Below are 25,087 nucleotides of genomic sequence, written 5' to 3'. Positions count from 1 at the left end.
AACCAGAGAAACAGTAGAATGTCATGCTTGAGGACACATAGGTGGCTGGAACCTGGACAGGAGTATTCATATTTGAGTGGGAAGATATACTGCAACAGTTTGTGGTGGCTACAACTTGTTATCAGAGCAGTGGAAGCTTCTTTTTAGAATGTTCCTTTCCGAAGTGAGGACTCAGGGGAAGAGTCCTTGAACACAAACACACACACACTTTTCAAATGCTACTTCTGTCTGTTTTGGGGTTTTGCTGGAAGTGTAGACACTTTTGGATGAGGCCAACTCCCAAGACTCCCAAGCGAATATACCACCTTCACGCTGATTTGATTTCATGATGTCATCTGAAGCTATATCTTTCCCACATTCTGGATTCTCGTGGGTTTGTTTCTAAAGCACCCAGAATTCTGCCTCTAGTAGAATTTCTCCATACTCCACCCCACTTTGTGCTGGTTAGGTTTGCCTTTAAAATCAAATTTCTCCCCCATTCCTAGTTAGGAGTAAATCACTTTGGGCAGCCTAGTTTTTATGAGATTCCTCCCCCCCCCTCAAGATTACTACTAAATGAAAACCAGTCCTGCAATATGGCAGGAAAAAGGAACGAGCATGTGGTTGCCCAGAAATATGTATCTGTTTAAAAAATGGCTCATGTCTTTCTCCTGCCATACTCCGGCACTCATGGAAATTGATAAAATGAGCATCTCATCAGAACATGTCCTGGTCTTGTAGTGCTCCTTTGGTCTGATCAGCCTAAGATGGAATCCAACATGTTGGCAACAGCTTTTCTGAGACCCATCTGGTGTGGCCTCACAATGCACCTGTGGGTCCTGACCCACTGACTGGAGACTTAGGATTTAAACCAGTGGCTCCCAAAAAATTACCAGGTCCGCTAAGAGGCAAGCAGGTAGCAAAGGGGCACTGGAGATGTAAATAACTATCAGACTTTGAAAAGCTGTTATCACTGGATCAAGTTCATCAGGTTTGTTGAATTAATTACATGAAATAGTTTTAATTGGATTTTGAATAAATGTGAATTGACTGTGACTGTTTTGAATTTTATTGTGTTATTATCTCCCTCAGTGACGCGGGTGGCGCTGTGGGTTAAACCACAGAGCCTAGGGCTTGCCAATCAGAAGGTCAGCGGTTCGAATCCCCGCGACGGGGTAAGCTCCGGTTGCTCGTTCCCTGGTCCTGCCAACCTAGCAGTTCAAAAGCACGTCAAAGTGCAAGTAGATAAATAGGTACCACTCCAGTGGGAAGGTAAATGGTGTTTCCATGCGCTGCTCTGGTTTGCCAGAAGCAGCTTAGTCCTGCTGGCCACATGACCCACAAGCTGTACGCCGGCTCCCTCGGCCACTAAAGTGAGATGAGCGCCGCAACCCCAGAGTCGGCCACGACTGGACATAATGGTCAGGGGTCCCTTTACCTTTATCTCCCTTAGTGGGTCATGCAGACTGCTGTTCTGGTTATGCTTTATATAGGGTAGGGGGCACTGGGGATGGATTTATAGAACCAAGGGGCAATGACCCCCCCCCCAAAAGGCTTTAGGAACCACTGATTTAAACCATGCCAGGGTCCCTGGTCTGGCTGGGCCCTTCTAGGTAGCATAGATTATATAACCACTAACCAAGTCTGGATGCTACTGACAGAAACGTGCAGCAAAAAGGGGAGGAGAAAATTAATCCAGATTTTTCTTTTACTCTCAGACTGTTGGAAGTCTCTTTTAATGTGCATGGCAAGCTAATTACACATGATACTCAGTGATTCTTGACTGTGGGGCAGTATTATGTCATTTAAATGTCAGATGGATTTCTGATCACCAGGTTCTTTTTATTTAAAAAAAATAGAGAGGAGAAGGTTGTGCTTTCTTGATCCAGTTAAAAAAGAAGAAGGAGGAAGATTTGTAAGAGCAGGTAGCCAGAATGAGTTTGGGCATTTTGAAATGACACTTCAATAGGAAGCAAATCTTCAAGACCCGCCACTGCAGAGCTGGCCTACATAGCAGAGGAAAAACTCGCAGCTAGCAAAGATCCCAAAGAGCTGTGTACATTAATAGGCTCCTAAGAGGGGAATATTATCCCAATACAGCCTCAAGTTATAGACTGATCCTGAATAATCCACAAAAAGCACACACACACACACACACACACACAGCACACAGATCCAGTCAGTTCAGAGAGGATTTTTGATACAGGGAAAATGGCCAAAGCTTAAGGTACCTGCATATATTTTACAAAAATGCTGGAGACAGCTGCGTGCTGGGACAGGGAGGCAGGAAGCAGAAATGTGGCAAATCTAATGACCTGCTTATTGAGCATTCATCCTGGTTCACTTAAGCGGAGGTTAGACTGTGTTTGACTATTGAGCATCCCTCTTGATTCTTTGCTTCCAAGGCTGTCATATGGCAAGCAACATTTCCTCCTGAATTTCTCTTGGTTTGTTTGCGTGATGGTTATACACCTTCCCATTAACCATTTGCCCCACGCTTTATTATTTATTGCATTTACATCCTACCCTTTTCCTCCAATGAACTGAAGGCAGTGTACGTGGTTCTCCCCCTTCCTCATTTAATCCCCACAACAACCCTGTGTGAGGTTAGGTTGTGATGAGCTCCATGGCCAAAATGGCAATCTGAGCCACTACTCCGCACCTGTTCTGTTTGGGATGCATTTTGGTGCATTTCCCCATCATGTTTCTTCTTTCAATTTTTTAATAATATTAATTAATTAATTTTAACATATAAATTATAAAATGTACCACAAAGCTTATCGCTTATACAATCTTTTTGGACTTCCATCAGCACCTCTGATGATCCACCGTTTTCACCACTTCTTATGCATTTCTTAACTTTCTATTGCCTTTACATCTCTTAACAAATCTTCCTCCCCATTATCCATTTTTACAATACTTCTAATAATACTCCTCACAAAACTTCTTGCAACCCTACAAACGTCGTCTCCCCATCACGTTTCTAAGCAGAAGATGGGCAGGTGTTGTTGTTTTTTGAGTTGATTTATTGCACTGGGTCAACAGAGAGATTTAATCCAGTTTAATGGTGCAAACCTCTTCAGCTTTAGAAACCTGAGTAACAATAACTGCATTAGTTTTGGAGAAACAAAAAAACCTCCAACAGCGGGAGAATGGCTGAAGAAAACTTGGAAGAATGTCTTGTTCACTGAGCTAACATACAATAGGAATCCAATATATGCAATATGTTTTGGCTACATTAGCAACAGCACTCCCAGCTTGAAGACTGGAAACAGAACAAACTTGCAAATTGGGGAGCTGAGACAAGGAGGCCATCGCAGCCTAGCAGAAGACCACTTGCAGTTACCCCACACAATACAATTTCTGCAAGAAACCCAAATTAGCATGGGCATCATCAAAATGTGTGCCTGCTTCCTGAAACCCAAACACATGCATATGAGTAGCCAAAGACTCCCAGCCAAGTGTCACATGTGTAGAACATCCACATTTTAGATGCCGTCTGTGGAGGCATTTCCTGCAACAATATCTCGACTTGTTCCTGGAGAATTAATTCATGGGCTTTCAAACTAGGAGCTTTATTGTTTGCTGCTAATGTTCATAGTCACTGTGCTACACTGGCTTGCAATCAGGTTAGAGAATCTATAGCAGCAATGGGGAACTTTCCATTTTTGTTGGAATACAACTCTCATCATCCCTGGCAACTAGGCAGCATCAAAAGCACCACAAGCTCCCCCTCCCTGATTTACATAAGTTGCCAGTAGGGTTTCCTGTGAATGAATACTCCTCCCTACATATCTACATGCAAACTAGGGGCTGAAGTCAACTCACGTTTTTCACTAGCCAAAGCCAATACAAGGACTCTTGCTTGTGCAATGGGGCTTTCCTACCTCTCCCAACTCCACCTGGCGCCCCATGCCTCACCCGTATCAGCTCTGTGGGGGCTCAGATATGCCCCCAGAACAGTGCATGGGGAGAGGGGAAGGAGAGGGGAGTTCATTTCACCAAGCAAGCAGAAATCCTCACACTGCCAGAATGATCTCCTTAGCACAGCAATGGCTTTTACCCAAAATTATACGCAAATAAAAAACTAGATATCAAGGATAATGGTCAGCTATGAAGATAGAGTGCAAAAAGAGGTACAGTGGTACCTTGGTTCTCAAATTTAATCTGTTCCGGGAATCCGTTCGACTCCAGAACTGGTTCAAAAACCAAGGCATGGCTTCCCATTGGCTGCAGGAGCTTCCTGCACTCAATCGGAAGCTGCAGAGGACGTTTGGCTTCTGAAAAACATTCACAAACTGGAACACTCACTTCCAGGTTTGTAGCCTTCAGGAGCCGATTTGTTCAGGAGCCAAGCCATTCGAGTACCAAGGTATCACTGTAGCGGACTTTTTTTAGATTTAGGTGGTAGATGCTATGCAAGTTTTTTGTTACCCCAAACCAACTTTCCCCCCTCTCTTTCCTCTCCCCACCATCAGGGATGGGGCAAGACATTGCTCCTCCTTAGGAAGCAAACTCTGCTGTTGCTACACCCCACTCCTGTTATCATTGATTGATTGATTGATTGATTGATTCATAGATAGATAGATCACTTAATGGCCAAATGGGTTTCTATGTGGTCTTCAAAACATAAAAACCATTTCCACTAACATTAAAACAAACAAGGGTAATTTTAAAACACCATTAAAAAAACCTATTAAAATATAAACATCCACAATTAAAACATGCAATAAAACAATGTAATTAAAAAAAGCCCAGCCATTAAAACAGGAGACTCAGGTCAAGGGAATGCTTGTGTAAATGTGTGCTTCTTCCAAAGCCAGCAGAATACCAATGCAGATTCTCTCACCGCTGTCACTTTCACTCGTCCCCTCCTCATCCCACCACCACTGTGCTTACTTTTGAACCATTTTGCTGGCAGCAGCCCTGGTGGCCTCTCTGCCTGCACTGAGGAAGAGGGTCCCGTCAGCCCATTCAGTAGCCGTGCCTAAGTAGAAGGGCAGCAGCAGCAGCAATGACCAATGAGTTAAGTGAGCAGGAGCCCAGGGGATGCTAATCACACACATTGACGCAGGAGACAATGGTGGCAACCAACCTGGGTGGCATTCAAAGAGGATTAGACAAATTCATGGAGGACAAGGCTTGCTGGTTTGCAGCCATCATGGCCATGTTCTGCCTTCACTGTTGGAGGCAGTATGCCCCTGAATACCAGCTGGTGCTGTTATGCTCATGTCCCTGCTTGTGGGTTTCCCATTTGGTTGGCCACTGTGGAAATAGGATTCTGGAAGAGTTGGGCCATTGGCCTGATCCAGCATGTTCGTATTCCATTCTTATGAATGAGGCCATTGCCTTGGCTTGCTGCATGAAAGTGCAGTGCCTATGCCTGAGTTTTGCTTAACATCCCACCTGATGAATAGTTTTGGAGAATTCAAAAGTTTGGTCCCTATTTTGGGACAGTTTGACTGGTCCCAATAAAGGGGACTATTATTGTCTGACTATTGATTGGGGTGGAGTTATGGTAGAGAGAGTGAATGATTCTTAAACACATTTGCAATTCTGGTGTACAGATTGATCCATGCACCAGCCATCCCGTTCCCCATCTGTTGTGTTTATTCTGCAAGAGCTTCGACTTCCCTTCCAAGCTCCTGAAACACTTCATTGCTTCTGTCATGTCCAAATGGACTTCCTCATTCTCTTATCGCAGATCGCCACTAAGACAATCTTTCAGCTGCTGCAAGGAAGAAAGTGCCACTGAAGTCAACTTCTGAGTAAGCATGCACATGACTGAGCTAAAAGGATCGCTTATCGCAGTTCACAGCTAAAGTTCCATTATTAAATTCCTGTTATTAAAGTTTCTTTTTTTAATGCTACTTTTCTGAGCAAGGGTAAACATTGATTTCAAATCAACCACAGGCCAATCTTGGACGTTGATTGATTTTATTCCTGCTGCTTACTGGGAAGAAATATAAGCAGAGCCTGTTTGATCAGGTCAAAGCCTCATTTAGTCCAGCAATTTATTCTCCCAGGGGCTAGTTATATGCTTCTGCTGGCCCACCCAGCTAAGGAAGGCATATGTCTGATAGTTCAGTCTTCATTGACAAAACAAGCACTTACAGCAACTCCCACAGTGCTCCAGATGTGTGTGTGCATGCGTGCATGCGTGCATGCGTGCGCGTGCACACACACACACACACACACACACTCTTCTGGCAACAAGACAGCTGTCCCTCAGATCTGCACCCTGAGGAGCAGTTGCACCAAAAGGTTGCACTCCTCTCTGCCAGTTTATATACCCTGCCCTGACAGGTTGCACACCTGCAACCCAAGACTTTTTTGGCATGGAAGTTGTCCTACTTCAAGCCCCTTCTGGTTCTAGGAGACAGTAGGGCAGGGAAAGGTGAGCAATCTCCTGACCCGCCTGTCACTGGAACAGCCTCTGCGTCTTCCACCACATTCCACGTGCCTTCCTCCATCTCAGAATGCTCTGACTCTTCCTCCTCCCCTTCCCCCTGCCCTTGCTCCTGCCTTGTGATGGACGCCAAACCCCATAAATCGCTGGTCCCTTCTGCTGGGTCAATCTCCTGGCCCCTGCCTCTGTCACACACTCTGTGGAGCCTCTGAGAATTGTAGCTTTGTGAAGGAAATAGGTGTCTCTTGGAACCCTTAACAAACTACAGTTCCCAAGATTCTTTTGGTGGAACCATGACTGTTTAAAGTGGTAGCAGAGTGCTTTAAATGTGACCTAGTTCTGTGGGACAAGCCAGAGTATTTCACTTCTCTCCCCCAAAGTCTTTGGGCCACACAAAATGAATGGGGCGAAGTAGATGGAAGAGCCAGATAGAACAGCAAAGGGAATGTTAATATAGCCATGGATAGAATATTTTTGTCCCCAACAGTGGAGTTAGGTACTTTTACAATCTTGACTTAATGGTCAAATGGGAACTCCTCTTTAGAAGATAATGTGTGCTGCTTAATTACTTTCTCCTTGTGGTACACCAGCACTGCTCATTCTGCTGAGCATTGCCCTGGGACATCTGCCCCAAAGTGCTGCCTTGATGATACCAGTATTTGTCCCTCTCCTGTACTGAAAATGTGTAACATTCCTGTTTTACTGAATTACAATGAATACCTGGTGGCAAGTGTCCTATGCCTTCCTAAGCTTGTTGGATAATTGTCCCCCTGAATTCAGTCCCCACCAGAAATCTTTAAAGTCTTCCCACCTGGTTATTTTTCATGAATATATACCAAGCAGGCATCTGATTCTGCCCCTTCCCTTCCATCCTATCATTCTCTTTTCATCAGCTGCTTCTGGTCCTAAGTTTGGAGACCAGGTAACAAAAGAGCACTGTGGAGTTCAAATATCATGAACTAATCTGCAACAATAGAGGACCTTGTTGAGGACTAGCCATTTAATCTTGACAGATGCTGGCCGGAAGGGGTTTGAAACACGTCCCCTTATGAATCTCATCCATTAGCTTAAGTAGCAAGATCTCACCAGAAACTTTCATACCACTGTTAGATGAGCAACAGGGAGTTGAGGGATTGTGATTTCTCTTAGTGAACACTGTACAGCTTCCCTCCTTCAACAGCATTTGAAACAGGTAAGACGTTTAAGTTTGGATGAGGATCAATGAGAAAGGTAATTATAAGCATCTTCACTAAGGAATGAGGAGTATTGGGAGCTACGGTGGACCCCTTTGCAGCCCAGTGATGACTCCTGGAATAATTCCAGCAGTTGCAAGTGTGTAGAGATGTGCCGGGAAAACTTGTCAATAGAGGACCCCAGCTGCTTTGCAGAAGTTTCAGCCCAGAGAATTGCTCCTGAGCAAACATTAATGAACATTAAAAGCTGCCTTATACTAGGTCAGACAATTTGTACATACAGGCTATAACTGTGTATGCTGACCAGTAGCAGCTTTCCAGGTCTCAGGCTTAAAAGGACCTGTGATCCTGTTTAAAGAAACAACCTGGAGTCCCTTTCAGCTGGATATACTAAGGTTCAAACACAGAACCTTCTGCATGCATTCCATGTGCTCTCCTATGAGCTATTGGCTCATCCAAAAATGGTACATTCATTGGACACGTTTTCCTATGTATCTTCGTCCTTGAGAATCACTCCGGCAACCATCTCACTGCTGAAGTGTCCTCAATCCCAGCTGCTCTGTTGCATGAATAAACTAGCAGTTTAGGGTATGCGATATTTGTCATATATATATATATATGACAACTTTATAGAATAAGCTCATACACAAAAAGGCAGCTGTCCCCAAGAAAGCTTTGCTAGTAGAAAGAAGATAGGTTAGAAGGGAAAGAGAAGTGTGGCAGAAGCAATAAAGGGAAAAATGGGGCAAATGCATGGAATTCTAGAGTTAGAAGAGACCTCAGAGTTTATCCATGAGTTCAGCCATCCAAATTCTGCAAAAAAAGAGCACCTTTCATGAAGGAGAAACCCTCACCTCCTGAAATACTCTATTCCAATGCTGAACAGATTTTAGCACCAGGACATATTTCCTAATGTTTAGTTGCCATTCGCTTTGCTGGGATGTGAATCTGTTGGTTTGAGTCCTATACTCTAGATTAACAGGGGATAAATTAGCCCCATCTCTCTCAGATATTTGAAGACCGCTATTTATAATGCCTAACCTTCCCCTTTCTGGGATATTTAGACTTCCCTGAGGTTGGGGAAAGATGTTGGGGGAAGGCGGGCAGAAATTAAGCATGGGATTTGTATAAATGATGGGTTTTAAGGAGGGAGTTGAAGAGGAACATAGGAAGGTGAGTCAGACTGAGTTGGTCCATCTAGCTCAGTGCCATCTGCACTGACTGACAGCAGGTTTTTGGGGTTTCAGGAAGGGGATTTTCCCCAGCCTTACCTGGAGATGCTGGGGATTGAACCTGTGTCCTTCTGCATGCAAAGTCACTGAGCTATGGGCTTTCCCTGGGTAGCTCCATCTAAAGAACCTGAGAGAGAGTTCCAAGCATAAATGATCCACAAGGGGAAACAGGTGGAGTTGCTGGGAGGCTCCTGTTTCTTTGCAGACAATCTTTGCATGGAACTGAACATCTGAACGATGAGCACAGGCACTTGCCACAAATTAACCAGAGGCAAACAATCACTTCCCCTTCCTAGCTCAGAGCTTGTCCTGCTCATTGTCGCCGTGTCACCTTTTCAGCATACCTGTCCACGTAGACACTATAGAAGCAGAGGCAGGGAGGCAGTAGGGTGCCCAAACCTCTGCCAAGATTCGAGGGGCAGAGGACAGAATGGAATCTCACTCCCCACCTGCTCTTGGCCTTCATTTAGTGGCTGAGCCTTCTCAAGCCCAGGAGGGCGTTTTTGGATACCCCTCCACTTGTAACCCTGGATTCACAGCATGTTGGGTTGCCTGCGAATTCCTGCGCTCTGCTGCTCTCCTCTTTGGTAGTAAAAATGATCACCCATCAGCCAGTTTATAAATAGCAAATAATTGCTAGTGAAAGAACGGGTGATGCATTCTGAATCCTATTTTGGGTGTCTCGTTGCAGGGGGAGGCTGTTAATCACAAAGCAATAGCAGGATCTTGGACAAGGAGATGCTCCAGGTGCAGAGTCCATGGGAGGGGAAAGGAGGAGACCGGGAAGAGATGAGGAACCAGACTACCTTTGAGTTATACCTTTCCAGAGCGAAACAGCCCTGTCCATCTGAAGGCTTCCTGGCAACTCCAGCCTTCATCTTGAAAGTTCCCCTGGCTATGCTGGGATCAATTTAATGGAGCTATTTGCTGCTGCTGCTGCTTCTCCTCTCCTTTTTGTAATTGTTTTTATTTTATCTGCAAATGTCTTTCCCCATCTGTTTTGCTTTCATGTGTTGGGGATTAGCATAATGAATCAGACAGACCGAATGATTTGACAAACGGGTTGGGTCTTTGATTCTCTACTGTTGACACAATTTGGGGGGAGTGTGTGTGCGCCTGTGTGTGTTTAGAATGGCAGGGAGAGGCAGCCAAAAGTGGGATTGTGCCCACTTGCCTGATCGCCAGCTTGTGGTTAGAGCAGCACCCATCAGCTTAATTTGCCATTGTGTGTGTGTGTGTTGTTATATTTGATCTGAAACAGCCAGTTACTTGATAGATGCAAAACGTACAACACAACACAGAGATGCCAGTCCACCTCCTCATTGGCCTCATTGTAAAGTGAGATATTATATGAACCTCTGTCTCATCAGGACCCTCAGTCTGGGGTCCTTTTCTGCAATCTCCCTTTCCTTTCAATGTTAGGGAGCAGGTTCTGTTTCTCAGGTGCGGAGGCTCAAGCACGCGCGAGCTGAGATTGTGCCCGCTTTGTACCTGGAAACCAAGGAGATGCTCAAATGAAGGGGTGGGTGTGTGAGAGAAAGAGACAGTGTTTACAAGCCACTGCGGAGAAGTTTGCCCCGTAAGCGCAACAGTTGGAAAGCGGTGGGGGGGGGGGGAGAGAGAGAGAGAGTTACCGGCAGACCTCGCAAGCAGAGTTAAACGCCACATTTGTTATTTTTTTTGCTGTTGCTGTGCTTCTCCATCATGAGTGAGCTTCTGTGCGCGCGCGCCCCTCACCCAATCTTTTCACTATCTGGAGCTACTCGGCCGCCGCTGCGCCAAGACATGTGCGTTAATCCCTGTGCAAGCACCTGGCTAACACACCAGGAGGTGGCTACTGGTTCTTACATGCCCCATCGAGGGGGAGAGAGCGCGCCCTGAAGAAAGTGGGGAGGCGGGGGACTCCAGCGACGGTGGTTTTGTAGTCATGGCTTTTAAGGCCCGCGGGAGTTCTTTCTTAGGCTCAACACGCGCACAGAGACTCGGGCAGGTGGCCGCCTCTGTGCTCGGGTTGAGTTCGCGGGTCGTCATCCCACACCACACAACATCCGAAAAAAGGTGGTTAAGCCTCGCCTTACCTGGACATGTGTTCCCTCTGAGGTCGATGCGCTTTTTCCAGCCCCAGTTTGGTGAAGATGCCCACCAATACCATGACAGCCACCACCCCGCAGATAATGTAGACGATGAGGTTGGTTTTGTCTCGGGTGGGGTCGTGGGAAGGGTCGACAGGGCGGTTGGGCGTCTTGCGCCCGTTCAGCCAGGGGGGCTTGATGTAGTTGGTGCAGATATCCTGATCCAAGCGGCCCTTCCGGTACTTGCAGCAGAAGCGAAAGCCACAAGTGCCGCAACAGAAAGGGTATTCCCGGACGCTGCAATTGAACGACGGGTCCCACTGGCCCATCACGTCGTAGTAGCCCCTGCATTCCTCCGGGGTCGGGGGCGGCTCCGAGGCGTCGACGTGCTGCTCCCCTTCTCGGCTCTGGTTCCCCCCGGAGAGCATCACGATGCTGCCCAAGTGCTGCCCGGCTTTTTCCTGCGCCCGGCACAAAAGGGTGAGGAGGTCCGCCACCAAGTAGCTCAAGAACAGCCGGAGGAAGCCCTTCATCCTTCTCAGCGCCAGCCCGGGCGAGCTGAGGCTGTCTCCGCCGCCGCCGCCGCAACTCAAGCCGCTCGACGCTGCTGCGATGCGCCAAGAACTGCACATAAAGGGGGCTCTCGGGCAACCGCGGGGAGCCCGCTCGCCTGGCAGCCCGCGCGGGGTTTCAGCACCGTGGACAGCTCCGTGGCTTTCAGCGCGCTGGGAAGCTCCTAGCGGCCGCGCAGCTTTGCAGGGCCGCCTCTGCCGAGCATGCGGAGCTGGGGGGCGGGGGTGCCAGTCCCACCTCTTCTCTCTCTCTCTCTCTCAATCTCTCTCTCTTGTTCTTTCTCTCTCTCCCCCCCCCACCTTCCGAAGCCTCAGAGCGCGGGGAGTGAACTGCGCGCGGCACTTGTGGAGCGTGGAGACAGGCAGGAAAAGCGAGCGTGGATGAGTGAGGGTCCACAAGCACGGAGGAGGGTGGTGGGCAAGGGGGGCGGAAGGGGCAAGAAGCCTCTGGGGAAATCGGAGCGCGGGGTGGTGGCGGCGGCAGCGGCGGCTGCAGAGCGGTTTTGCAGCGGTAGGTGGTTGCGAGGGGCGGGGAGATGGAGAAGCGATGGTGTCTCTAGAGGGAGGGGAGGACGCGACTCAACTGGCTTCGCTCTCCAGCTGCCATCCAGCTCGCACACCAACGGGCAGAGGAGACCTCGCCAAGTTCTCCAGCAGGGAAACTCTCTTGCTAGAAGACGCGCGCCCTCCCCGGCCTCTCCTGCAAGGAGGGGAGGGGAGGAGACTGCAGCTTCTTCCTGGCATGGGAGCCAGGAACAGTTTGCGTGTGCCCCACCTCACCGGTGGGAAAGCAGTCGGGCAGAGAATTAGGTCGGAACCAAAGGCTCTGAGCGGGTGGGGCAAGCAACTTGGAGATACAGACCGAGCACATCCATAACAGATTTGGGGGCAGTTTCCTTTTGGGGGGAAGGGGTGACCCAGCCAACTCCCCACTTCCTCCAGCATCTTTCAGAACCAGTCTATTCCAGGAGTGGGCAAACTCCAGACTTGAGGGATGGGGGTCTACTTTGGGGTATTTTTTTACTCAAAACCCAGGAACTGGAGCTCTGATAATGCCTCTTGCTTATCTGAACAGAAAGGGGGGTGTAAGAGTGTGTGTGTGTGTGTGTGTGCAGAAACTAGTTTACTGCACAAAGGTGAAATATATATTTATTGTTCTGTCCTCTTTGCCTCTGGCCCTGGCCCTGCCTGTGGCCCCCAGAAGGCAAGGTCTATCTAGTCCACTATTTAGTCCAGAGTGTTTTCCACAACGGTCAACCAAATGTCTCTTAGAAATGCACAGTCAAGACATGAGTGCAGCAGTACTGTTAGGAGTTTTGGGAGAGTTCAGTCTGGATGATGGCCAGAGTCCCTTCCCATTCTTGAGATCCTGTATCTGTGAGCGTAGAATGCATAAGAGCAAGCATGCCAAAGCATACCTTAATTAAAGTAATGACTTTGGCTAGCTAGTTAGGCACCACAGTTAGCATAACCAAAGAACATGCTCTGTGCCATAGAACAAATGGGTAGGCCTACCCCTTCCATTTCACCTAGCTGCTATGTAGGAGAACAAGAATCAGAGGGGTGTATGGTTGTGTGTGTGTGTGTGTGTGTGTGTGTGTGTGAGAGAGAGAGAGAGAGAGAGAGAGAGAGAGAGAGAGAGAGAGATGTGGAAGCAGGCTGGAAGGGGGGGGGGAGAGAAACCTGTTTTGCTCTTTGCTAAGCCTAAGCTGCACTTTGGGTGGAGGGTTCAAGAAACCTAAAGAGAAAGCAAGATCTAAGGGAATGTTAATGCTGTCGGCAGTTCCATCCTATGCTTAGATTGTATACTTGTGGAAAGAAAACCATACATCCTAAAGACACCACAGTCTCTGCTGACCTTCATTCTCTGGAAACTGAGAATGCAACCCCTCTCTGCAGCCCCCGGAATCAGAGATTGGGTTGGTGTGTAATAGTACTCTCCTCCTGTTCTCCCAGCAACTGATTTTCAAGTGGCATGTTGCCTCTGTTCCTGGAGGTGGCAAATACATATAGCTATCATGACAAGTAACCATGGATAACCGTTTCGGGAAGGGCCATAGGGCAAGTAGCAGAGCATCTGCTGCGCATGTAGAAGGTCCCAGCTGCAATTCCTGGTGTCCACGGGTAGTGCTAGCCAAGACCTCCATTTGAAATCTTGGAGAGTCACTGCTGAGACAATAGACGGACCAAAGGTCTAACTTGGTATAAGACTTATGGTCCTGTTCTCCATGAACTTGTCTGGCTGCCATCACCACATATTGGGGCGGCCAATTCCATAGTATAACTATGCACTGTGTGAATAGTTTTTTCTGATCCTATATCCTGAATCTCCCAGCACTGAGTTTCATTACATGAATCTGGTTTCTAGTATTGTGAAAGGAGGAAAAACATCTCCCTATCCACTTTCTCTACACCATGCATAATTTAATACAGACCTTTATCATTACCCCCTCCACACACACACTTTTTTCCCAAAGGTAAAATTTGATTACCTTTCATCGTAGGAGAGTTGTTCCAGTCCCTTGATCATTTTGGATGCCCTTTTCTGCAGATGTTTTGCAAAACTCTGCACACATGTGGGAGGGATCCAAGACTGCCACACATTTGTTATGGTATGAGCATTATTCATGTGTCACTTTTTCCAGTGTGTCTAATGTTCCGCCTTGTTTATCATGCTTCCCTGCAGAATAAGCCCTGTCATATTCACAGTACAGAAGTGCAGTGAAATATGATGGCCTGATATAATGATCTAAGATGATCCTCTACATAGATGAGCTGGAGTCCAGGTTCCATGATGCCACCACACTAGTCAGAAGACAGTATTGACTTCCACTTATATTTGCAGCACAGCATGAGGACTTTTTGGGGAAGATGCACATAACTGAATGCCTTTTCTCCACCTCTCTTTTTCCTCCATAGCCTCCCCATATCACATATTAGATTGTAAGCTCCTTGGAACAGGGATCTGTCATACTTTGTAAAGTGCCACATACGTTTATGGTGATCTATAAATTCACATACACAAAGCTCAAGTTAGTATTTGTGCTCTGTGGTGGCAATGCTGTATTGATCAGGTGGGTGAGGTGGCAGACATGGAGTGGACTGTTTTGCTCTCTTCTGTCCCTGCCATACTCCCTCTTTACACTTATATTTGCTGCAAGACATGGTGTCACTGTGCTGTTGCTATGAAGGTCTGTTGCTCAGTGGCAAAGCATCTGCCTTCTGTTCAAGGTTCAATCCCTGGCCTCTCTAGGTCAGGCTAAGAGAGGCTTCCTGTCTGAAACCCTGGAGTGCTGCTGCCAGTCACTGTGTCCTGAACCCCTGGCCTACCTGGCAGCAAGTCAAGTCCAAAGCCCAAGTCCAGGAGCCAAGCCACACAAGCAAAGGATCAAAGTCCATCAGCCTGGAAATGCAATTCAGGGTCAATCCAAGTAGTCAAGTCTGAAGTCCAGCAGTGAGGGTACAGTCCAGAGTCAAACCCGAAGCGGAGTTCTATAGAAATCCAGGAGCATCCAAACCAAGGTCCACAAACATGGGCAGTTGAGCAGACACGGCATCTCAGCTCTGCTTTCATTTTGTACTTGGCATGCTGATTGCAGCATCTGGGCTTGATGAGCCATGTGACCCTCACCAGTTCCAAGCCTACTCCAGCTGAGGAATCACACACCTCCTCCCAGAGCTAGCAAACCCCACCTGGGCAGCTAGGGAGCTGGGCTGTGGGCCCTTGCCTAGAGCACCACTCCTGCTGCTCCCTATGCCTCAAAGCCTATGTTCATGGGGACAGGGGCTCCTCTGGCTCTGGTGATGGGTCCTGTTGCATTGATTCCTGAGCACTGACCCACCCCCAATCGCCTTGTGATCCTCTGTCACCCTGTGAGTACTTCCTTCCCCATTCCCTTTTTGCTCTGGTTTGTCCCAGTCCCAGTGCATCCCTCACCGGGATCCTCTTCCTCCTCCCTGTTGTCCTGCCAGTTCATGACACACTGTAGACAGCACTAAACCAGATAGACCAATGGTTTGACTTGGTATTGCACAGTTTCCTGGCTTCTTGAGGTCCTAGGATGTGACCTGAAGCACATTATGTTAGAGGGGTTTTTTCCCCACTGGTTGCAGATGACAGAAGCTATGACACCACGAGACCGGTGTAAAACCAAATCAAATAACGGTTTTATTATAAAACAACAAAGCTTGTGGGTGTTTTTCCTTGCAGGCAAAGTCAAACTGCAACTTTTCCTCCTTTTATAGTCATGACCAGCTGTAACCAATCTGCCCAGAGAACTGTTCTTAAAGGTACAAACATCCTTACTGTTTCTTTGCCGAATGATTCCCAACACATTATGCAGAAAACTGGACTAAAACTAAGGAGATGTCAGTGACTGGATAAGAGACCCTCGTGTATTTCACCATGAGTTCCATAATGGAAAAAAGCTGTGTATAGATGTTGAAAATTGGAAGTTGAGGACTGTTATCTGCCCGAGGGCCACATTGCTTTCCAGGCAGCCTTCCAAGGGCCACATGTCAATGGTGGGTGGGAACACCAGCAGAAGTGGGCAGAGTAATGAATGTACATTTTATGTAAGGTTAGTTTCTTTATCATCCATCCAAACAAGCGAGAGGCATTACCAGGGTACATCTCAGTCAGGCAAAAACATTCTGGTTATGAAGCACAACCAGTGAGGGTTGCAACATGGTAGTTCTGAGGGCCTGTGGTTCCCCATTCATGTCATCAAAGTAATGCAACATTCTACCATGGTCCAACACTACAACATACAACATTGCACTGGGAGAAGACCTGTTCTCCAGCATCTTCTCTAATGTCTGCCTCTCACAGCCAACCATAGATCAGAAGCTCAGACTGTGTATTTAGCCCAAGGCAGTTGGTACCAAGCTAAACCTTGGCACAAGCTGGTTGCTCTCGCCACCCTTTTCTCTTGCATCTCAGATTTTGAACTGCTGATGTGTCTGGATCACTCCAGCCAACTTCCTCCCCGAAATCATGAAGGTGCAGTAAATAAGCAATAAGGTGATTCAGAGGGCAAAGCAGATGTCTGAAATTGGAGAGGGCTGTAGTTAGCTAATTGCCATTCTTGGTCTCCTCTTAAAAATAGGACTGGAGAGTACAGTGATGATTCCACTAAACATTTTGACAGCCAGCCTGACATTATTGGCCAGTGGGTGAGAAGCAAAGCCCAGGGACTCTAAAGGAAAAGAAAAACAATCCATTCTGTCTCAGCCCCAGCCCTCCGTGGCTTTAATATTTAATTCTTAAAACTGTTACCTCTTTCCAGCTCTCCTTGGAACACCTGTCTTTGCTCCCTTGCCAATACCTTTGCTTCTCTGCCATTATTTATTATTTAACCGTGTAAAGCTCTTTGGGAGAATGTTAGCACTAAATATACTGAAAAGAATGAAGTAACAGCATGAAGGTGGAAGCTCCAGCCTTGCAGAGCACTTAGATCTGAAGCCCAGAAAAGTTCTCGCAGAGTATCACAGTGCTGCATTCCTAAGATGGAGGTTGCTGGTTATAACTTTGGGAAATTTCCAACCCTTGCCTTACATACTCCCTGTTCTCTTTCCATTCCTTGAAAAGTGTTGGATGGATTTTGTAAGTAGGATAGAATATATTACGTTACCATTTATCCTCCCTTTTACTCACATGTGTGAGCAGAATGTTTAAAGTAATCAGTTTAATGCTTAGAATTCATTCGCCTCGTTAGAAGAGTTTAAAACACTATGCTTTGCAGCATTAAATGGAAAACTTTGAGACTAGACTGTACAGCCTTCTTGGTATTTATCCATGCTGTGGTAGCAGACTGGGTTTTCCCCTCTCCCTCTCTTAATAAAAGAATCACACAACAGGCTGTAAAGCAAGCATAAAAACAGCATTTGCTTACATAAAGTCCTGCACTGGGTTCCAGCAGTAACAGTAACAAAAACAAGGCAGGGAAATTCTCTTTCTAGATTACAGAGTACATAGTTGAGTTCAAAATGGAGTCTCTGCTGGACTGGAGACCAGACAGACATCTGTCTGCCTCATAAGCATGGTGGGAAAGAGAATGAGTTCTGAGGCAGGAAGAAGTAGAAAAGATTGAAAATAATAATGATGATAATAATAAAATTGCATTCTCTCAGTTTTCTGGGTTGCCAAGCTTCCTGGGTTGCCAAGAGCAGTATCTTTCAGCCACCAAATGCCTTGGTAAACAGGAATGTTTTGAAATTCCTCCTAAAAGTCAGTAATGAGAGAAATGGATCCATCTCACCAGCGAGGGCATTCCACAAGAGGGGAACCACAACTGAGAAACCCAACAGAGTCACTACCAACTGGGCAGTGCCCAATGGGGACACCACCACCAACAAGGCCTTGTCTTCCTATTGCAGGTGTTCTTGTACCCCCTCCCAACCAGGATTTATTATTTATTTACTCATTTACATTCTTTCTATGGTAAGTATTGTAGTATATTTGTGCATTTGTGTGTTTTCTTCCATTAATGCCTCCAGACGAGATTCTGAGCGTAAATAAATCATCTTTACATTTCTACCATTTTGCAGCTTTTCATTTCTTCAAAGTCCTTAGTTAACGGTGTGAGCGAGGAAATGGGTGTTTTGCTTAGCAAAGAACATTCTGCTACAAGGGAAGATGCAACAGGCAATGTCAGCTTCATCACACAGCTTGAAAATTGGCCAAGGATGCACTTCAAAGCCTGAGATGCTTCCTCTCCTTGGAATGGCAATGCACATGGTGTTCCTATCTCTCCCCCACATAAACAAGTCACACCGGTTTGTAAACAACTAAGTCCTACTCATTTCAATCAATGAATATAAGTTTGCCGTGCCTATTACTTTCAATGGATCTCTTATGAGTAGAACTAGCATTGCATCCAACCTACTAGGGTCGTTGTTGTTGTTTATTTTTAAAAGGGTCTTATGTTCAACATCATGATACACCATACCTTCACAACCAGCAATAATTTTGCAGAACTTTCTGACTTAGAATTAATATTCCTCCAGGAAAGAAGATTGTGGGGGGCAGAGAGGGAGGTGAAACCAAAGCTACTTGCATGAACTAATTGGTTTTACGTTCGTTGTTGATGATTTATTACCAGCTCCTTCACCAGGAGGTCTCAGGTGAGGTCACAACGGTGTAAAATACAACATTAGTTAAAAACAAATTACAATCACGGCTAGCGTGGACTCTGAAATATATCCCTCAAGTGCCAAAGTGTCAAGTGTAAAGACATGCATATTCAGCGTATGAAAACAGCTGTATAAGGAAGATGCCAGACATACCTCTGTGTGAAAGGAAACCCACAATCTAAGGACTGCCATGGAGAAGGCCCTTTAATGGGCCCAAGTTTGCAGAGGAACAACCAAGAGGGCCCCATCTGTCAATCTTGACACCCATGAAGCTCTGCAAGGAAGGAGGTGGTCTCTCAGATATTTGTTGGTGGCAATGAAAAATAGGTAGATAAAGGGAGAATTCCCTGGATGCCAAGTTCCAGGTCTGGAGTGATTACTCTTTAGCGAGAGGACCCCAGCAGAGTTTTAAAATCACAAAATATGCAGCAAAGTAAAGCGTGGCAATAAAGGCTGTTAGACCTTTAAAACATGCTCTTCTACATTGCATCCAAAGTACTCTTCTTCCCCTAGCATAGAAAAAGACCACACATCCGGTAAGTTAAAATTGGGTTACTTACAAACAAAAGGTCAGGTTCATGTGCTTCTACATACATTAGTCAGAAAACACAGGGAGTAAAACCTGGCATAGTTACCGTGGTGAAAGTTCCTAAATATTGGTATAGGAACCCAAGAAAGCCTTGTTAGAGTCATGCAATCTAAGCTTGGAGCAACCAGCTCAGATCTCTTTATACCTGAGCTTATCAGGTAGACTGAAGGGGAACAATAGGCCTGATTACCTTCCTCCTGAGGTGAGGGAGAGTGACCTAGCTAAGCCCAGTATACTGGACAGCTTACTCTGTGGCATTAACCCCTTCATGCATGTTGGTTATGTGAGGCTAGCTATCCCACAGAAATGAACAAAAAGCCGACACAGCCGGGTTGGGAAGCCTCAGTCTTGGGGGCTGAATGCAGGACTCTCTATCTGGCTCTTGGGACTCTTGTTGGGCCACATCTCTGACCTGTTTTGTGCTTTCCCCTGGCTGGTATGTGTCTTTCTCTCTTTCTCTCTCTTTTTTAAAAATGCTTTTTATTGAATTTTCTTTAACACCAACCAAACAAAATAAATGCACTAATGTTCTACCATCTTATATACACTTATTTTCTCACGCTCTATCAAGCACGGACTTCCTTCCCTCCTTCAACAGGTTTCCATATTAATCTTTCATTTATCACTGATTCTTAATAACATCCTAATCACATCATAAGATTTATTTTAGCCCTACTACAGTCTTTAAACTTCTGCAGTTATTATGTATATACTCCACAATCTACTCCATTCATTTCTGAACTTTGTTCCTCCTTGGTTACGGATTCTGTGGGCCAGTTTTGCTAATTCCACATATTCAACCATTTTTGTCTGCCACTCCACTAATGTTGGTATTTCCTGGGATTTCCATTTTTGGGCTACTAGGATTCTGGCAGCAGTCGTATGGTATGTGTCTTTCTCACTTGCCTGGATGGAAGAGGGAAGTGAGAGAAACAACTAGCCTACGGTACAAGATTCAGATGTATTGCCATGCCTGCTTTTGTACCCAGCCTCACCTACCACTGGCATATGGTGATGTGGCAGGTTGCCCAGAAAGGAATGTGGTCCTCAGACTGAAACGTATTCCCTATCCCTGAGATGTAGGTTGACCAGTTTTTGAAAACCATGGGAGGGGGGGAGGATTCTTTTGTTTTCACATGCTGCCTGTGGGTTTTCCCACAGACATCTCGATGGCCACAGTGAGAACAGGATGCTGGACTAGGCAGGCCACTGACCTGATCCAGCAATTTTGGCCTTCCACCTAACCATAGCTGTCAACTTACAGATTTGAAAATAAGGGACCAGCAGCCTCGAAAATAAGGGATCAGCAGCTAAAATAAGGGATCAACAATTACTTTTATAAAATACATATTTTATTGCATGCAAATGGCTTTAGATACCTATTAGGTCCATAAATTACCATATAGCATATATTCAGCACAAAAAAACAGCAACAATTTGTTGTTGACAAAGCAAGCTGGACATAGAAAGGGCCCCATTACCTTCAGTAGCTTATTTAAGAGACATCATCAATAAGGGACAGCAGCGGGACATGGTGCTGGAATAAGGGACTGTCCCGCCAAATAAGGGACGCTTGACAGCTATGCACCTAACAAAGGTCTAATTTCCCTGTAAATTTGGATAAAGGACGAGACACATAAATAACAGCTTGGCGATATCAGGTCCCCACAGCTGACTTAAAGCACTGGAATGAATTACTAGTGCTTCTCAGTATGGGCAGCAGAGACGGTTATAGCAAGAGGAGTGTGTGGAGGGGAATCAATTAAGAAATAATAATTATGAGCCAATCTGAATGCTGTGTGGAATGTAATGGGCTACACACAAGACATTCGTTCTCCAGGGAAGCCCTGCATGCCAAGAGCAATCACCATTTCAAATATCTATATTTCAATTTGCTTCAGTTCATGATAGCGCTCCTGACTTCAGGGCAATCCCCTGGAGATTAATGACCATGCCAGGGTGAAATCCAAAACCCATAATTCCCTCTTGGGCAAGTGTTATTTCCCCAAAGAGCAGAGAACATCTCAATCTTGAATAATAAATGTACATACTAGTGACACAGCCATTGGTACCATAACAAGCCTGACCCCAGATAATGTTTTTACATAGATCACATGCATGTATAGCACATCGCAGGTAAAGCTAAGCATGCCTGCATCACATTGGTTGTTCTGGTTTAAGGCAGGGGTGCGGAAACTCAGGCCTAGAGGCCAAAATGCAGCACTCTAGCCCTCTCTGTCTGACCCACAGGACTCTCCCCTTGCCATATGACCCCCCCTCTCCAAGTTACACAACCTCAATTCAGGGCACACACCCCAGTGTCTTTGCCTGGCAGAAATGTGTCCTTGAACTCTGCTTATGCCTCTTGCCTGGAGAGAGATGGGTGTGTAAGAATGTGGAGAAACTAGCCTATTGTACAAAGGGAAATGCGGCCCCTGGAAAGCTGTCAGAAGGGAATGTGGACCTCTGGCTGAGAAAGACTCCCCAGGCCAGTTTTACTAGTATTGGCCTTGACCTGGGAGTCAGAGGAAGGGGTCAAGCTGGTTCAGTGCAAGACTGGCAAGGGGCCCAGATCAGACAACAGTCCTTGATCCTGAGGTTGATGATCAGCAGCCAACAAGGCCAGAGACTAGTGGTCAAGATCCCACAAAGCCCTTGCAAGCACCTTCTCCTGAGCCCAGAGAATTGAATACTTCCCACAACAATGGCAAAGGGAATGTGCGAGGCAAGATGCCCCAGAGAAGAGGACAAAGGGGGTTGTCTACAGGGCAGAGGGTGGTCCCTTTAAAAATCACAATCCTTCCAGCAAGGTAGTGGAGTTGAGGAGCAGTGGAATGGAGGCAGAGGCTCATAGCATTCCTTGGAGAAGGTTCTCACCAGGAGCTGTCCCTTGTGCTGTAGCCACAGGCCTCCATCGCTGCTTCATCTGCTGCACCTGCCACCATTTCATGCATAGTGAGCAGCAGCTATAGATGGATCAGTGTAGTGTGTATGTGTTGCAGTTTGAATGGAGGACAGAATTCCAGAACTGTGGCGGTGCCACCACTGGGAAGGCTCTGCAAAGCAGCACTTTACACACCTCTTTATCCTGGCCTTTGACGCCTGAGCTGTGTTTCCAGAGCCCACCCTACTCCTGCGATTGTGATCTGTTTTAACTGTTCTTCATTTTGAGCTTTAAATGGTCGCAACCTACCCTGGGACCTGCTGGTGAAGGGGAGGTAATAAACAAACCTTCTAATATTGAGGCAGTTAAGCATTTTATGAATCTTTTATTTATTTAAACTATTCAAGATGCAATTCTATCCACACCTGGCAATGAGGGTGGTTTGCAGATATAGAATCCTTCTCTCGCATTAAAGCAAACAGCAGTGTGACTCTTCCCTTTATGTGTTCCATCCTTTACATATCAACTGAATACAAATATTGTCATGGAAAATTGCCAGTTTGGCTGCTAAACCTTTCTGCAGTTTCTCTGCCTGAATTACAGGCATGTGCAACAACAACAACATGTTTTCCAGGCTAAGATTCCTAAATCTGTGTGTGTGGACAATGCCATTATATAGTTCAGCCACTAGTTGGCGCTGGACCTAATGGAATCTGGGTAGAGTCAGACGCTTATTGTGTCTGTCCTGTTGTTATTTAAGAAACAGAAGAAAGTCCTTGTCTGGTTTCCTGAGCGATGTGTCCTCTAAGCCTCCCATGGCACTGAACAACTAAAGCAGGCTCATAGCCAGAAATGATGTGGCGAGACAACTTAAGGACACATTGGGGGAGATATTGGAATTAAACCAGAACCGGCAGAGGCTGCCAGGTTTTGTTTTTTAAGTAGACTGTTGGGTTTTTCCATACATTACAACTGTTCCTGTTTACCAAGGATAATTCCTACATTCTGGTGCCTTCGCCTAGTAAATCACTATCCCTGCTTTTCCCTTTTCACTGCAGCCAAGTGGCTCCATCGGGGTAGGACTTGGGGCCAGAGATCCAGGGCGCTAATCAGCAGAACCCGCAAGAGGGCACCTAAGCACAGCAAGGCTGACTACAGTGGTACCTCTGGTTGCAAACGGGAGCCGTTCCAGAGGCCCATTCGCAACATGAAAAGAGCGCAACCTGCAGCGGAGTGCCTGCACACGCACGGGTTGCGATTCGCCGCTTCTGCGCATGTGTGCGATGTCATTTTTGCGCTTCTGCACATGCACGAGCGGCGAAACCCGGAAGTAACCTTTTCCAGTACTTCTGGGTCGCTGCGGGACGTAACATGAAAGAATGTAACATGAAGCGGACGTAACATGAGGTATGACTGTACTACCTTCTGAAGCATAATGTTCTGAAGAGGAGTCTCCCAATAAGACCATCTGAAATAAGTGAGGAAAAAGCAAGGCCACCTAGAGGGAAATTGTCTGGATATATGTATGTATTTACAGTATATATAAGTAGATATAAGGTTTTAAAAACAAATCGGTGAACGAAAGAAAGAAGAAAAGGCGAACAATAGCATGATCTAATTAAACTATTAAGTTAAGGCTGAGAAATAAGTTAAGAACTTGTTGAGCGGAGAATAATGAAATTATAATACAGAAGGGGGAGGTGCGAGGAGGTCGGGGAAACAAGGTTTAAGAAAAAAAATTATTGAAACTATACTTGTTTTTTGTTTGTGTATGTTTGTATGTCTGTGTGTGTTTATATGTATAAATTGAAACTTTAATAAATATCTTTTTTTTTTAAAAAAAGGACTCACTATCTAGCCACTGGGACTCTTTGTAGGCCACATACCCTCCCTAACTAAACTCCTCACCAAAGCTGTTTTGCACTCTCTTACAGTGCTTTTGCCTGGCTGGAATATGCCCTTGGTCATCATAGATCTGTAGATTTTTGTGGTGAGGCAACCAGAACTGTACGCAATATTCCAAACGGAGTTGAACCATAGATTTGTATAAAGGAATTATATCGGCCGTTTTAGTTTCAGTTCCTTTCCTCATGATCCCTAGCCTGGAATTTGACTTTTCCGCAGATGCCGTCCACTGGGTTGACTGTTTAACGAGCATTCCTTCTGATCAGTTTGCAGCGAGCTTAGATGATGTTGCATCAAACCAAGTGTTATGCCTCACTTTCCAGCGCATTTTCTTACGACTCTCCTTATTACAAAACAAAAAACAAAAACACAAAACACCTGAACTTTTACGGAAGTGAATTTGTTGTGCAAGATTTCCCCAACGACTATAATTACACAACCTGAATCTGCTGGTAGATGATAGAATCCTATCCCAAAATAGCCGCAGCCTCAAAGCGACCAAGGTGCGCAGTGTGTATTATTTATTTATGTATTTCTTTTTTTACTTCCAGCTTTTGACTATATGGGTCTACGTCAGGGTGGAGGGAACCGTTTTCAGTCTGAGAATTCTGATCTGGGCAACATTTCTGGGGCCACATTTGGCCCTGGAGCAGAGACCCCCTTAGCCCTGATCTATGTAGCAGATAAGGGATGCGGGTGGTGCTGTGGTCTAAACCACAGAGCCTAGGACTTGCTGATCAGGAGGTCAGCGGTTCGAATCCCCGCGACGGGGTAAGCTCCTGTTCTTCGGTCCCTGCTCCTGCCAACCTAGCAGTTCGAAAGCACGTCAAAGTGCAAGTAGATAAATAGGTACTGCTCTGGCAGGAAGGTAGACGGCGTTCCCGTGCGCTGCTCTGGTTTGCCAGAAGCGGCTTAGTCATGCTGGCCACATGACCCGGAAGCTGTACACCAGCTCCCTTGGCTAATAAAGCGAGATGAGCACGCAACCCCAGAGTCGTCCACGACTGGACCTAATGGCCAGGGGTTCCTTTACCTTTATGTAGCAGATAAACAGCACCTGCTACATTTACTCAGAAGTAAATCTCACTGAGTGCAATGTTCTTTACTCCGAAGTGAGT

At 46.2% G+C, this 25,087-nt stretch overlaps 1 protein-coding gene across 1 annotated transcript in view; it reads right to left on the bottom strand.

Moving 5' to 3' along the window:
• SHISA9 (shisa family member 9) overlaps positions 1 to 12,239 on the bottom strand; it is a 261,988-nt gene extending 249,749 nt beyond the window's left edge. The window contains exon 1 of the mRNA XM_081888047.1: positions 10,892 to 12,239. Coding sequence (XP_081744173.1) covers positions 10,892 to 11,517 — 626 coding nt within the window. The 5' untranslated portion in view covers positions 11,518 to 12,239. The remainder of the gene's footprint in view (positions 1 to 10,891) is intronic.
• Positions 12,240 to 25,087: the final 12,848 nt, after the last annotated feature.

Source organism: Podarcis melisellensis (assembly GCF_964234715.1).
Source record: "Podarcis melisellensis genome assembly, chromosome: 14".
Taxonomy (NCBI): domain Eukaryota; kingdom Metazoa; phylum Chordata; class Lepidosauria; order Squamata; family Lacertidae; genus Podarcis; species Podarcis melisellensis.
Note: the sequence above shows the minus strand (reverse complement) of the source record. Positions and strands in the feature narration are given on the sequence as shown.